The 15,331-nt window shown below is 40.5% G+C and overlaps 3 protein-coding genes across 7 annotated transcripts in view; 1 reads left to right on the forward strand and 2 right to left on the reverse strand.

Annotated features, from left to right (window-relative positions):
* The window catches only part of lef1 (lymphoid enhancer-binding factor 1), a 106,727-nt gene extending 104,218 nt beyond the window's left edge, over window positions 1–2,509 (forward strand). For 4 of the 5 annotated variants that reach the window (XM_034087062.1, XM_071203579.1, XM_034087089.2 and 1 more), the window contains one exon: window positions 1,055–2,509. In XM_034087062.1, the coding sequence (XP_033942953.1) occupies window positions 1,055–1,166 (112 nt within the window). In that variant the 3' untranslated portion in view covers window positions 1,167–2,509. The remainder of the gene's footprint in view (window positions 1–1,054) is intronic. The other variant, XM_034087129.2, reaches the window with a different exon arrangement.
* Window positions 2,510–3,620: 1,111 nt separating this feature from the next.
* hadh (hydroxyacyl-CoA dehydrogenase) lies at window positions 3,621–7,994 on the reverse strand. Its single transcript, XM_034087168.2, has 8 exons — window positions 7,829–7,994; window positions 6,418–6,546; window positions 6,171–6,328; window positions 5,770–5,896; window positions 5,280–5,369; window positions 5,125–5,197; window positions 4,067–4,183; window positions 3,621–3,887 (listed from the first exon to the last, which is right to left on the reverse strand). The coding sequence occupies exons 1-8, from the start codon at window positions 7,943–7,945 to the stop codon at window positions 3,769–3,771; spliced, it is 930 nt and encodes a 309-aa protein (XP_033943059.1). The 5' UTR covers window positions 7,946–7,994; the 3' UTR covers window positions 3,621–3,768.
* Window positions 7,995–9,868: 1,874 nt separating this feature from the next.
* cyp2u1 (cytochrome P450, family 2, subfamily U, polypeptide 1) lies at window positions 9,869–15,296 on the reverse strand. The gene is made up of 5 exons (XM_034087155.2): window positions 14,705–15,296; window positions 12,443–13,096; window positions 11,558–11,719; window positions 10,822–10,989; window positions 9,869–10,710 (listed from the first exon to the last, which is right to left on the reverse strand). The coding sequence occupies exons 1-5, from the start codon at window positions 15,129–15,131 to the stop codon at window positions 10,529–10,531; spliced, it is 1,593 nt and encodes a 530-aa protein (XP_033943046.1). The 5' UTR covers window positions 15,132–15,296; the 3' UTR covers window positions 9,869–10,528.
* Window positions 15,297–15,331: the final 35 nt, after the last annotated feature.

The raw sequence follows: 15,331 nt of genomic DNA on the forward strand, positions 1-15,331 counted from the left end.
ACTTTTGCTGCTCGACAAACAATTTCCCCGTCAGGGAGAGAGGCCGAGATTTCTGTGAAGTAGATGGAGCAGTCAGGTGACGTTTTTTACACCGCCGCGTTAATCTGCACCTGAACCGCAATCATACAGATAATTACCAATGTGGGAACTCTGCCAGCTTGAACCAGCTGGGTCAATGCAGTGATCCTCATGCAGGGGTGTAAAGTCACTGTGTACTTGGGTACCATTCTGAGGTACTTTTACTTTGCTTAGGTTTTTCAATTGGTTACTTTGTACGTTTACTCCACTACATCTACGTAGTACCTTTGCCAATATATTCACATTCTACCCAGCAGTAAATAAAAAGAGTTCCACCTTTACAAGCTTGATAAAAATTCTGATTCTGAAATGGGCCAATCTGCATGGAGAGTACTTGGTACTATGAGTATATGTACTTTAACTTGAGTAACATTTTGAATAGAGGACTTTAACTTGAAGCAGAATATTTTTACACTTCTACTTTTACTTAAGTACTAGCTCTGAGTCCTTCTCCCACCTCTCTCCCCCTGTGTGTGGGGGGGGCATTTCCTCGCCTTGTTTTCCATCGCCCACCTGCGGCGCGGCTTAAATGTCAACCAGAAGCTACACAATTGGGTGCTCGCCTTGAGAGAGTGAGGGGAGGAATGAGTGAGTCAGGGAAGAGCGAAGCGCTGCCAGCTGGGTCACGGCAACCCCCATGCCGGAGTAGATCAAAGAGAGCCCGGCCCACATCCTGTCACCGACCTCTGACCCCTCTGTAGTTCAGAGCTTTGGCTCAACACTGCGGCAAAAGCCTTCTTTCAATCAGCTGTAACGCTGCGAAGAGACGAGTAATGATTGATGGTGTTGATTGTAATGACAGGTAATTTGTCCCTCCCTGCATGGCGAGACACTCTGAGTCACCCTCATACGTCTGCTTTGGGTTAATGTGACGCGAGTGTGACCAGGGTTTCGAATTCTTTCCTTTTGTTTGGTGTACACAACAGTTCCGTCATCGTTTGGTTTATTGATCCTTTTGTTTTTCTTTTCTCTCCAGGAGGGAAACGGAACAATTTCTCCACATGCAAAGCGAAGGCAGCAGCTACGGGCCCTCTGCTCGAGATGGAGGCCTGTTAGAGTTCCATGAAGACCCTAAATATCCAAACTGAAGCCTCCAGTTCTCAGAGGACCCCACCCTTCCCCCTAAACCCCATCTTTACCCCACCTCACCTTTATTCTTCAACACGGTCACATGTCACCACCAGAAACCCTCCACTCCCGTCCTGAAGGCGCCTGCTGTAGAGACATTGAACTGAACAAGACAATCATGATTAGTAGGAGCACCAATCACGTTCTCTCACCGTACAAAAAGAGCACATCAATTTGACGTCTGTGTCTCCTTTCACGATCCCAAGGCACTGCACTGAAAAACAGCAGCATTTTTTTGATGTACGCACAAACTTCCTCACGGCACCGCCCTCACACCTGTTTCTGAGTTACTGTAAGTTATTTGTCACCTCGGTTCCTTTGTATAGTTCATTAGGCCGACATTCACTCCCTCAACACCTCCCCCCCTTTCTCTCCCTCCCTCTCTGGATTTTTGAGACCATTTGGGGTTTCGCCCGACCGACCAAACACCTCTTTTTAGACTGCACTAAGGAAGCCGGAGGAATCTCATCTTGTCTACGAAACGTCCTCAAGACGCCATTTTTAGTTTGTCGCCGACCAGTTGGTGCAAAAAAAGCATCGACGTTCTGATTTGCTTTTTCGACTGAATTTTATTTTGAATGCTTTTTTTGTATCTTGAATCCTTGTTTCAATTTCTCGGTGTATATTTTAGTGATTTATTTTGTTTTTTTTAATATTGTTTTTTTTTTTTTATATAGTGGTATATATGAAAATAAGCTTTGGACACAGGAAAGCCATTTTTCTTGTTGAAGCATCTTGCAGAAAATTGAAACTTAAGGCTTCTTTTGATAACTATTTGTAACAAATAGTGACCTCGAGTCTTGCTCAGATGTAAAATAATGCTCAGTATGTGTACTTTTTAAAACTGTCAGGATATGTCAATTTTCTTGGTATTTTTGCAGGCAACATTAGGACAAAGGCGAGAGTTATGGCTCAGAGGCCTATATTTTATTGTTCTAAAACATGACAAATGAAGCAGATATATATATTTACCCCAGCACTTGGCAGTCTTTCTTTTATTGCAATGGACCTTTGTCTTTTCTCTCTGGTAGCTAGTGTGGTCTTTAGCCATGTCGTTTATTCCATGCAAGCATCTCTGTAACATTTTGATTTTAATGCTCTATTTTAGTATTACTTGATGAATTCCTTTTTTTATTATCTAATTTTGGGTCACTGTTATCTTGGTGTAGCATTTTGCTTCCCAAGTGGTCATATTTGAACTGTTTCAACATGTTTTTTTTGTAAGAAAAATAAAAAGGCACCATTGGCTCATTGAATCACTCGTGTGGTGGCAAGACCTGAGCTGGAAGTGCCAGATGTAGCAGTCTGTGTGTCATCCTTGGAGATTATGATGCCAATATGCACAGGCTTCAGTGTTGCGTATGTATGGATGGTGTAAATCATGTAAAACACATTTGATCTAATGTTCTAGTCTTTGTGGAGAGACAAGTAATCGGAAGCACTGAACACATTTACACAGTACTATTGTGATTTAAAAGAGAAACCTACTTTATGCAGCATACACACCTTTTATTAATTGGGTCTATATAAAGGGTGAGATCCATTTCCTTCTCTTGTCTTTGTTAAAATTTGCTTTACACTTTAAATTCTGTAAAAACTCGTAAGGTAACAATTACATTCAAGTAAACAACATTTTTGATTAAAGAGCCAAGATCAAAGGAAGTCTATTTATAGACTCATGTGAATTGGGCCTCTTGCATGTCCTCATTTCAGGTAAAACAGCACCACCTTGTGTTCCTGTTGGATTAACAGGACACATTAAAGAGGGTTAACATTCCCAAAAGCATCTAAAAGTGTTTGTCATTTTATTTACAAGACCTAAATCCCCCATGTGTCCGATAGCAATACATCTCATCAAACAGCCCTTTCAAATGGACAGAAGTCACCATACTAGATCTACAATAGTTTAAGTGCTAAGGTTTTTATATAAAGAGTACATAAGCGGTGTGATGGAGTAGTCCTCCACTCAATAACGCTTTTGTTTATTAAGTCACTGATAGCTTAAAAGACTAATTAACACATTTAAATGTAAGTAATGAAGAACAAATCTGCACTACTTGTTTTGTGAAAAGCTGTCTCCCAAAACTAATGAGACTTCCGATGTAGAAAACTCCCTCTATCGGTTTTCCCCCCTTGACAGAATGCTGCTTTCGAAGGACTGGGAAGACTGCTAGCTAACAGATGTAACATTGTGGGTATACAACATAATATGCTCTGCAAATGTATAATGAGAAAGTTATTAATTAAAGACTTCTGTTACAACTCAAAGACACAAACAATGCAACCTGGTTAGCAACACTGAATGCCTCAAAGAACTTCAATAAAAGTTGTATCTTGTCTTACAGTGATATTTTATCCCAATAATAATTTGACTAAGGCTAGAAGATATGAGAAGCAATCACAAAGAGACAAAGTATTTGAAAAATCTATTTTAATCTCCACACACATCATTCAGAAGAAGATGGACTGACAGACAAAAGTCGACGTTTATCATAGAAGGCACACTTTGTTTCGGATTAGTCCTTGTTAGATGGCTTTATTATTAAAGTTCTAGTGAGGAAATCACTTGTACTTGTAGAATCCTTCTCCTGTCTTTTTGCCGAACTTGCCCTCTGCAACCAGCTTGTTGAGCACTTCACTCTGAGCGAACATCGGGTTGTCAGGATTCGCTGCAGACCAACCTAAAGATCAAAAAGGGTTTCTTAAATTAAAGTCATCGAATAAATGTAGAGGAAAGTAGCAATAGGCAAGACGAGAAAAGACTCAAAGTACCACAAATGTAAAGGTTTGTACAGTACATGTTGGATTTACTCTTTAGTTACATCTCATAACGATACATCTTCTACATAGTCTTCCTCACCATCCATGATGAACTTCATGGTGTCCAGTCCTACGTAGTCTGAGAGCTCAAAGGGTCCCATGGGATAACCACATCCAAGTTTCATGGCAATATCAATGTCCTCTTTGGATCCATCACCTGAGGGAGAAGACAGAAGTACAAGAACCATGAGAATATGCAGATATCCATCAACAACGATCATATAATATATAACTATATTAAAGGATACTGAATAAGAGCTTCATTACTTGCTGCCGTTTCTACCCCAGCGCTGAGAGTAGAGCAAGGATATTTTTAGTTATAACTCCCATTTAGGGTTATAAAATGTTGAAATAGTAGAAAGACTCAAATGAGCATTTCGATGGCTTTTATTTATCTTTGTCAAGTTTAAATCAATTTTTAAGTTAAAGTTAGCTAGGACTGTTATTTGCTTAATGCGGAAGAAAAGAGAAATGCCAGAAAGGTGTATTGTAATAGTTTCCGTTTAATACATTTTATATTTAGTGAGTGAAATTAGAAAACCAGTACTGCAAACTCATAAATAGCCTAGCACTTTGTAGGTGTGTATAGTATCTTATAGTGCAGTGTTTCTCAAACTTTTTCATACCAAGGACCACTTAACCAATACAAAAACACTTGCGGACCACCTAACTCCACAAATATCCAAAAACACATCGTTTTTTACAAATCGCCTGAAAATGGTACAAACAAGTGGCAACATGTGTGATGAAGGTGTTTATCTGGGCTATATCATGCAATCGAAAGTGAAACTTAAGCTCCCTCCATTGCGCAGATATTCCCGCGAGAGTGCGGAAAACTTAAAAAAATGTGAAATGTTACCAATATACTCACCGACCACTAGGGGGCGATCACGGACCACACTTTGAGAAGCACTGTTATAGTGTGTGATACAGTGCTACACCAACATATATTCTCCTTTTAATTACATAAAGAAGGACTGAGGTTCTTTTGCACTCTTGTGTTTTCACTTCCCAAAGAAACATAGTTATGGACACTTGCTCATAGATAAACCTCCCTATAAACAAACTAAGTATGTCGGTGCAGTACTCAGTATGTACCTCTCTCATACATCCGGACGGCATCCAGGATGTAAGGAAGCAGCAGGCGGTTCACGATGAATCCCGGTGTGTCCTGAACAGAGACATGTCGGAAGCTGCTGAGTGGGGATGTTTATTTGTAAAAGACTATAATGCCATCAGACAGAATCTCTCACCTTGCAGGACACGGATGTCTTCCCGAGCATTTTGCTGAAGTTCAGGAGGGAATCAAACGTCTCTTGGCTTGTACTTGAGGTTGCAATGACCTGTGAAAGATGAACACTTTATCAACTTTGATTTTAATAAAGTGTTGGGAGCATAATAGATTCAAATGTAATTAGAATTATACAGGTGTTTCCAACCTGAGCTTAGACGTAGAATAACACCTTATTGCATTATTTTGGGCAGGATTAAATTCTCTGTATTTTCTTCCATCATAAAGCTGAAAAATAAACCCTTCAAACTGTTGTATTTTCTAAAAAATGTGCTCTGTTCACAGATGTATAATGTATCCATAATAATGGTCTCAAAGTATAGAGGTAGGTGCTGAGGAAACCCTTAAATAAGTAATATAAAAATGGCCCCCAAAAACAAAAAACGTGATATATTTGTCGCCCAACCCAACCCTGCATAGATTATCTTTTCATAATACTGAAAGTGCCGTACCTCTACGAGCCTCATCACAGGGACGGGGTTGAAGAAGTGAAGTCCTCCGAATCGGTCCAGCCTGTTGGTGGAGCTGGCGATGTCAGTAATGGAGAGAGAGGAGGTGTTGCTGGCAAAGATGGTGTGTCTAAAAGAAACGTGTGCAAAAAAGCAGAAAGTTCATAAACCACTATATGGACAGCAGTTCATAATAAAAGCAAACATGTGCAGTGCATAACTAAATCATCTTTTACAAAGGCCACCAAATGTAATATGTGTGCCAACTTCCCTCGGACCAAAACGTGGTGTTGGATTTTTAAATGAATAAAGGTTCATTCATTTTGAATACTGACAGCAGCAGTAGAAAACATGCGTTTGATAAGCAACACGACTAATGAGTGACACAGAGGGGATGTGCTTACGCTGGTGCCACCTTGTCAAGCCCACCAAACAGATCCTGTTTCACTTTCAGATTTTCCACAATGGCTTCCACCACAAGATCTGTGCCCTGAATAACTGATCCAGCATCTGTGGAGATGGACACGTTCTGCATGGCTTTCTGCAGGAACTCCTCCCCTGCCTGGAACAAAACCAAAATGCAATATCTCGTATCAATGACACACATTTCATTTCTTTATTTTGTTGGTGTGGTGGCTTGACATGTCTCACCTCTGGCTTGTCAGCAAACTTCTTCTTCACCACTCTTTTAAGGTTCCCTTCAATCCCTTTCACGGCCTTTTTGAGGATGTCCTCATTTGTGTCCACCAGCGTCACCGCGTGGCCAGTAGAGGCAGCGACCTTTCAGGAAGAAATTAATTTAAGATGGGTTAATAAAAGGTTATTCCTGAGTAAACTTTTACTTGAACTTTGTGTAATGAATTGGTACATTTTCATTTGCTTGTACAACCAAAGTACTTTGTTTTGGTTTTATTTGTTGATGGTTCATTAAAGGAGATACATGCTTTTGTTTGTGGACTCAGGTGTGTTGTACTTCACTTAAAAAGAACAGTGACCAGTCTGTATGTTATAAGGTGTTATAAAATCAGATTGTTCTGTTTCCCTGCCAAAACATATAAAAATAAGGATGAAGTGTGTTCACACTAGAAAAGTATTCCTGCAATCTAGAGAAGAAACAGATTGCAGGAATATTAGTGAAATAGCTCGAGGAGAATCTTGGAAAACTAAGTATACAAAAGAATGTTTTAAACATTTTAGTCCCAATGTTTTACTTTATGCTTTGATTACTTCTACTGGGAAATTAATTTGATTTGACTATCACACAAAGAACACCAATACTAGTCTGTATATGCACGACAACATGGAGGAAAGCTTCCGTGTGCAATGTCAAGGTGAGGAAGAGGGTATTCAGCGAAGAGATTTATCTGGGCAGGATGGATAGAATCCACTAAAATGCCTTTACTGTTATTGTATTTGTTCGTTAAACTGTGTGCGATTAAAATGATGGCACAATGTATAACTATTTTTAATCTTGAAAACCAATACCATTCGGCTTGAGTATAAGAACTACAAAAACACTGTAAATTGTTAGACTTTATACAGTTTGGAAGTAGTATACCCTTGTGGGGCACAGGTCAAATTCTCCAACAGCTGATTACCGGAGAACACACGGCGGGCGACACCTTGTGGCTAAAAGTGAACCCTGCCACTTATACAGTCTTGTCTTGTTACACCACAAGGAAACACAAATGAATGACAACTGAACTATTTCACACATCTTCCTTATGGGATCAATGGGTGATTGTTCTGCGAGACAAGAACCACACATACTGAAGAACTCAAAGTCAAACTGTAATGACAACTACAGGCATTTATTTTGAAAGGTTATTTGATACAGAACAACTTGCATGCGACACAAATTAGCTTTAATTGAATAGTTTTCTTTCAGTTTTACAAGAAAATACACTTTAAGGATGAAACTAAGGTTGTTTCAGCAAATGCACGACTAGTAACATTTCCAACTCCCCGAAGAGTAGCTGCCTCACTAGCTATTATGAAGCTAACAGCTAGCTACATGTCTTAACACAGTATACACACACACCAAAGGCATTTTGTCGCTTACCTGTGCAATCCCCGCACCCATCTGCCCCCCTCCGATAATCGTCACATTTTTTATGACAACATGTCTCACAGCAGAGGAGGACAGACCCCTGCAGATGTGGTGTGTGAAGAAAGCCATGTTGTGTCAAACTGCTGCAGGACTGTCAGAGTGGAAAGCAGGAGGAAGGTCGGCGGTCACGTGATCGCGCCTCCACGACCTTTCACACAGATTCTCCAGTCCTCAGGTGTCATTACAGATTTACCAAAAGAACAATATTCAGCATACAAAGGTTACTTTAAAACTCCTTTGAATCAGCAATACAGAATGTAAAAATATTTCATATACGAAAAGCCCCCTCTGCTCAAACATTAAAACATAGGATTCCCATGTCAAATTATTTTTAATTCATATAATATAATATTTATTATTTACACCCGGGTGCCCGTAGTTCAAAATGCTGTTTACACCCGGGTGTCCATAGCTAACGATGCTATTTACACTCGGGCTACACATTAGAATCTAATGTGTAGCCCGAGTGTAAATAGCATCGTTAGCGATTAGATACTGTTTTGGATGTAGGCTATAGTATTTATGGAAATGTTTTTTTGATAACTTCAAATTGTAATGGAAGATGCTGCACCCGGGTGTCCATAGCTAACAATGCTATTTACGTCCCGGGATACACTTTATGCTGTTTTGGATGTTTAGGTATTTATGGAAATGTTTCTTTGATAACTTCATTCCCCAAGTGCTGCTGGGTCAAATTGTAATTCCCCTATAGTGGATTAATCTGCCACTACAGTCGGAATCGGAAAGAAGTTGTGAAACATGATGCATTTTAGTATGATTATTTACAAAATACCACAACAGTAAACGGTCACTAACAAATCAATTATGTATTTGTACCCTAATCAGCCTATTTAATATAGCCCTGAGGCTCATGTCCTGCTGAACGCTGGCAGAATATGCGTCTTTTAGCAGGGACACAATTACACATGTATTTACAATATACAGTAGAAATTCATTTTACAAATGATTTCATGCCCCACGCTTGTGTGGCTTTAAGTTGAACCCACAAACAAACAAGTAGACTCTTTAAAAAGGCACTTTTAAAATCTGTGCTTTTAAAAACAGTAGCCTACCAACCGGGACTTTTTGTAGGGTCCATCCATCCATCCATCCATCCATCCCTGTTGAAGCGCCTCTCTCCTTCATGATGTTTGTAATTAATGAATACAATTATATTAATTCATTAATAAAAAGACATTAGTGAAAACATGTCATTGGCTTTAATGATTATACACTATCAATAGGAGTAAATATACCTCCAGTGCAAGAATTACTGCTCTTTTGCTGGACTTGGCAGGAAGTCCATGATGTAGACCTGTCAACATTCTTTTGAGACTTTTGTAGCAACAAGGAACCAGTGTCCATGTCTGCCCACTGAAAGGAGAATCCAATGATACTCCCCAAATTACAACTATTCACTCAAACAAAAATGTGTGTTAATAAGAGCACAACAAGAACATTCAGGTCGGCATTTTTTTTATAACCGGTTATCCCAGACGATGTACTTAGACTTGTTCCAAACATTCCCAATGGCACACTGAATAACATACACTTGCTTGATTCGTGTACCAGGACTCCAAGATGCACGATACAAAATGATTGAAAGCAAGCCTTACTTTGTAAAAGTACATAAGAATGAGCAATGCATGCCAAAGTTATTTTACTATCACTTTTAATATATATATAATAAAACCACTTCAGATGTATGCAGTGTTTTACCTTATTTACCGCCTTTCGTTTAACTAATCTCTTTAATCAATTTTGACTCTTTTAACTGAAATCTTTCCTTCCCTAATGCCCTACTTAAGAACATTTTAATATGTGCCAATATCTATAAAGCAGTGGTGTGCATCATAAAACAATAACATATATTGAGAATATGTCTTTTTAAACCAAATGCCTCGACCATAATAATATCCATCCACCTTTTTAGCAGCTATTCTGAACACAGCAATGTAAATGCAACACATACCATTTCAAACCGGAGAGACGTGATGTAAGAATTACATATTTATTGTTTACACGTCATATGAATGAAATGATTGCCACGATAATACAACAGGAGAATGTAATGGTGTTTGGCGATTAGGCCCCGGTTTGCAGGATAATCATTCAGGAGGGAAAGCACCGCTCCGATGAAATCCCCGGGGTCTAGACACTGGTGGTGGTGCTGAGTAGGTGAGACCGGTCTGAAGAAGGAAGGTTTAGCTTTGTCCTGGAGGAGACTGGAGGCGAGAGGGGTGGAGGCGGGTTGCGGTCATCTGCAAATGACAACTGACAGGGAGGAAGAGCAGGCATTTAAGGAATTTAGCATGTGCAGCTATTGGCTGCTGAGGGGTGACGCCCTCATATTTAATGAGGGGGGAAGGGAGCCATCGAGTGACGTGTAAGTGACTCGTGTTAGGTCTTCCTTATTGAACTTGCGCTAAGCTTCATAAGGCATGATGGTCATTTTTGATTGCTATTGACATTTTATGGACCTAAATAATGCTTGAACAATCCAAAAAATAACAGATTGGATGAAGACATATTTGTATTCCAATCAAAACACACTTTTTACTTTGCAAATATGACATTGTCTCCCCAGGAGACCTTTACCCACATAGGTAAATGTAATTGGATTGGATTGTTATAACCAAATATTCCACTGTTTCATCTACGGCGGCTCACACACACAGTGTATGGGCAGGGGGCCAGCGTCAGGCCGAAGCGCCCGTGCAGGGAAGGGGGGGGCGTCCCCTCTGGGAGTCTGAATCTGAACGCCTGCAGTAAGATGGTGACCGTCAGGAAGAGCTCCATCTTCGCCAGCTGTTCCCCCATACACACCCTGCGACCTGAAGGGTACAGGACGGAGACATCATTAGGGCCTGGTGCACGGATCATTCAAATAAATTCACAGACGCGTGTTTCAGTTATTTGGCAGATATGAGTTCGCAGTGACTTACCAATCCCGAAAGGTATAAAGCATTCCTTCCTGAGCAGCTTTCCCTCGTCGTCCAGGAAGCGCCCCGGGTTGAAACCGTCTGGGTCGTCCCACAGAGCGGGGTCTCTGTGGACAGACCACAGGTTGGGCACAATAACGGTTCCTTTGGGAATAGTGTAGCCTCTGAACTCTGAAAAATAAAATAAAACACTCAATTCAAATGCTGTTCAGATTATTGTAAAACAAACCAACATTCAGCTCTCTTTATTTAGAATATCCATGAAATAAAAGTATTATATTGAGACTGAGAAACCTGACTAGTTGAGCAATAACAGAGGATTTACTGATATAGGGTTCAGAGGTGTTGTTGGAGCCATAATGTATTTTGTTTGTTTTATTTTATCCGCACAAGTTGAATGTATAATGCAGTTCCAACATTGAGCACAGGATGGAGCATTCACTTGTGAGTGTGTATTTATGTAATCACCGGGTGATCAGATTCAGGTGTGTGGGACGGAAGCTAACAGTTTTTGACCGTGTCTGGAGAAGCTGTGTCGAGATGAGCTGTGTTAAACCTGTTTGTATTCAGCATATTGAACACAAACAAATGGATCGATAGGTTGAAAGATATACGACTCGTATGGACATTGTTTTATCGTCTGGAACACGCGTCCGAACAAAGTTCTCCCGTTCCCATCCCTCAGTGGCTTAAGTGTAGATTACGTGAAAAAGTCACTACAGGTGTTATCCGAGTTTACCTGTTGTCTCGGAGGCCATGTGAGGGATAGCCAGGGGAACAGCTACAGTCATTCTCTGCACCTCCATGATGGTGGCTTCAGTAAAAGGCAAACTTCCCTTATCAGTCAGAGACAGGACCCGTTGTGTGCCCACCACTTCATCTATCTCTGCCTGCATCCTGTCTGGAAGGAAAAGGATAGAAGCAACTCAGAATTAAGCGTACCACGTCTTGGATCATTAATTTACCCCTCAGTTAAATCAACAAGATAGTGTAAATAAACTTTGTATAAAGTGGGAGTCAAATGCATGTTTTGATGTGCTGATAAATGTGATTGTGAAAGTGTTGGGGTGTTTAAATGCATAATCAAGCAAATTATTTGTCCTAAAAAAGGGAAGTATTTGAGCCGCGGGTTCCCACAGCAGGTTTCACATTCCTTTTCTTCCCAAAGAGGATTTATGTGTCTTTATACACCTAAACACTTTGCACATTCAGTTTTACAACAAAGCGCTCATTATCCTAACTATAAATGTTCAATCTCTACAATATTGTATAATTAAATTTTATATTATTCAAATCTTTATTCCCACATCATAAAATAATTGCACCATGGATTGAAATAAAGTCAAGTGTGTTGATTTGTGATTTGTGTGTGCCTATCATTCGTTGTTTTCTACACTGATCTATTTTTTTATTCATCCAAATACCATTGAAAATATACGAGAGGAATTCTGAGCAAATATTATTTTCTTATAGACAACTAGAAAGAGATAACACTCTTTATAACTTTCAAACTCATACAGATTGGAGATATCTTTGATATAGCAGGTGATGCTTGCACAGCTGTAATCCCATGTCCCTGTGGAGGAAAAGCAAACGGTTTGAAAAGGACTGTAGCTACTTTTACCTTGGATATCAGGATATAAGACCATGTAGAGCAGAATCCACAGGACAGAGTTGGTGGTGGTGTCAGTGCCAGCGATGAAGAGATCTCCTATAATATAGAAGAGATAGTCTGCTGTGAAGCTGCTGTCCTGCTCTCCTCTCTGTTGCTGGTCCAACATCTCCTTCAGGTACATATCCACCAGATCCCTGGGGTGAGCAGGATCTAATGTTATCTGGTGGTGTACAATAATCTTCTTCAAAAACACTGTGATCTCTCCTTCCACCTGCCGCAACTCCTTGAAGACCCCAAAAGGTAAGTAGTAGAGCAGAGGGAAGACGTTGATGAGGACCGCGGCGCTGTTGACGCAGATCTCCAGCCCTCGGTCCATCAGGTCCAGCAGTTTGCTGAACTCTCGGTCTTCGTGGTGGAAGCGATGTCCCAGGACCAGAAAGCAGATGACGTTGGACACGGCGTTCCTGATCAGCGGGGCCAGGTCCACTCCGGCATCAGCCCCACCCTCCTGACTCAGGACCAGCAGCTGTGATTTGATGGTGTCCAGGCCCTGCAGGATGCACGGCTCCAGGCTCATCTTCCCCAGGCCGAATGTTCGGAGAGTGGCGTGGCAGAACTTGCGCTGCTTCCTCCACACTGGCCCGTAAGGTGCAAAGACTATACCTAAAGTTCAGTTAAACCAGAGAAGCATTTTAGTCAGTTTGTATCTCTTTTGAAGACTAAAGTCCAACATACATACACATAAACTTGTTGGTAGGCTACTTGTACGACTAGTTCATATTTGTACACACTTAATGTATATATTTATGATATCACAACTGTAAACCAGTCTAACACAACATTACATTATATTAGGGAATAATTTGCTTAGGTATTCAACCTTCGACTCAGTTCATCATTTTCTCCTTTCACTGTCTCCTTTCCCACGGCATAGTTCTACGGCCTTGGGTATTGCTGCTATCTCTCTTAAGGAGGGGCAGCTTGGGCGCATTGTTGTTGCCAGTCTATGACAGAGCACAAGCCGCCATGAGGTAGTTTACTGATCAAGGACGTAGGTTCCCTGGCGCACATTCTTTCCTATGGACGAGAGCTCTAGTTAGATTCAGGGTCCATAATGTTTAGTCTCACTGATAAAGAATGTTGATTATTACACTCCGAACTAGTTAAAACCTCGAGCTGCAGAAGAGTTCTTCAGAATTGGTTTGGCAACCGCTTTGTCAACTCGTGACACACCACCTGTCTTGTCAATTCTCCGGCCGTAACTCCAAATACACCGTCAGTGTTTGCCATCAAAGCTCCAGCTCTCCTCGTGTCTCTTTGAGTCCTGACTCTCCATAGCTACAGAAGTTTCCCCCACACATTATATATACATTCTCGATACATATATATTTAATTATTATATCTGCACTATTTCATGTTTTATGTAAAGGCATTTTTGGAGGGAGCCTTAGAACAAGAATGTATTTACCAACAACTAGCTTCAGTGTAATTGTTGTGCCTAAAACAAATAAAGACTTAAAACCAGTCATGTTCATCTCCAAATCCCACAGTTGCAATAAAGGCCTGATAAATATGCAACATCATTTTACCAATATCTATGCTAGATACAAAAACGACCTTGAAAATGTGGAATACCAAATGTGTTTATGTACACAGTGAGACAAACTGGCAAGTCAAATTGACACGTTAAAATGGTTTCACATCTTAGCAGCCAATAACTCTTTCGATGGACAGAGGCATGTGACTAAAGGATTACAATACATCTGAGACATGTTATCCTCAAGGTTCAAGGTTTTTTTATTTCGTCATACGAACATAGCTACAGTGTAGTTATGACGAAGAACATCTTAGGTCACAGGCTCCTCCAACAGTGCAACACAATAAAACAGATAAACAGAAATATAGTGCAAGTAAATAGTAAATATAAAAATAGTTTAAAAAAGTGAAATAGTGAAATAAGAGTCTATATGCAAGTTATTTGCATATATCCTATCCTTTATGTCTGGCATTATATAGATAGATAGATAGATAGATAGATGTCCCAGCCCGTGTGACATATCTAATATTGGAAATACATCTAAATATGAAGCAATGGGCTACAAATCAACAGCAGCACAAACTACAGCCTCCAAAATGCAAACAAGTTGAAGCACAAACGATAACAGGACGTGGTAGAATGTATTCGTTTCAGCTAGGTTCATTAAATAAAGAATACACTGGATGTGGCTGTCATTTAAAATGCGTTATGTGTAGTGAAGCTGAAAAATGTACCTTTGCGTTTGGTCATGATAGAGATAGAAGGGATGTCTGGTCTGTCGGAGAACACCTCAGGATGGTTGGACAGAGCATCCTTCACCACTTCATATCCATTCAGCACCACCATGAGCTGACTCCCTACAAAGATGCTGTATATGTTCCCATAGATATTGGCCTTTTCCGTTAACACGTCCATAGTGCTTCTGTTGGTGTTGTCCCGCTGCTGTCCAAACCTCCTCTGGATGAAAGAGGGGATGAGAAAGTGGCCAAGGTTTCCCACAACCGGCCAGGGCTTCGGACCTGGCGGGATTTTTGCCAGGAGGTTCCGTTGTTTCTGATACACATGCACTAAATAAAAAACTAGCAGCATAACTAGCAGAGCTGCAGTGTTGACATGCGACAGAACAAAGCTTAGGTTCTGCAGCCATGACAGCGAAATCATGTTGTTAACGTCGTTTAAACTGAAATAGGAGAAGTGGTAATCCTATCCCATGTTCAGGAGTGTTCATGAAGTCCGAGTGAAGTCATGAATTGCATGCCAACGAAGCAGAACTTGTATTTAAATGATTTTTCCACGCGCTTCCTGTGTTGTTGTGAAACTGCTGGTGTCAACGTCTTACTGTCATTGGCTTCCTATTGGCT

Source organism: Pseudochaenichthys georgianus, chromosome 1 (genome assembly GCF_902827115.2).
Source record: "Pseudochaenichthys georgianus chromosome 1, fPseGeo1.2, whole genome shotgun sequence".
NCBI lineage: Eukaryota > Metazoa > Chordata > Actinopteri > Perciformes > Channichthyidae > Pseudochaenichthys > Pseudochaenichthys georgianus.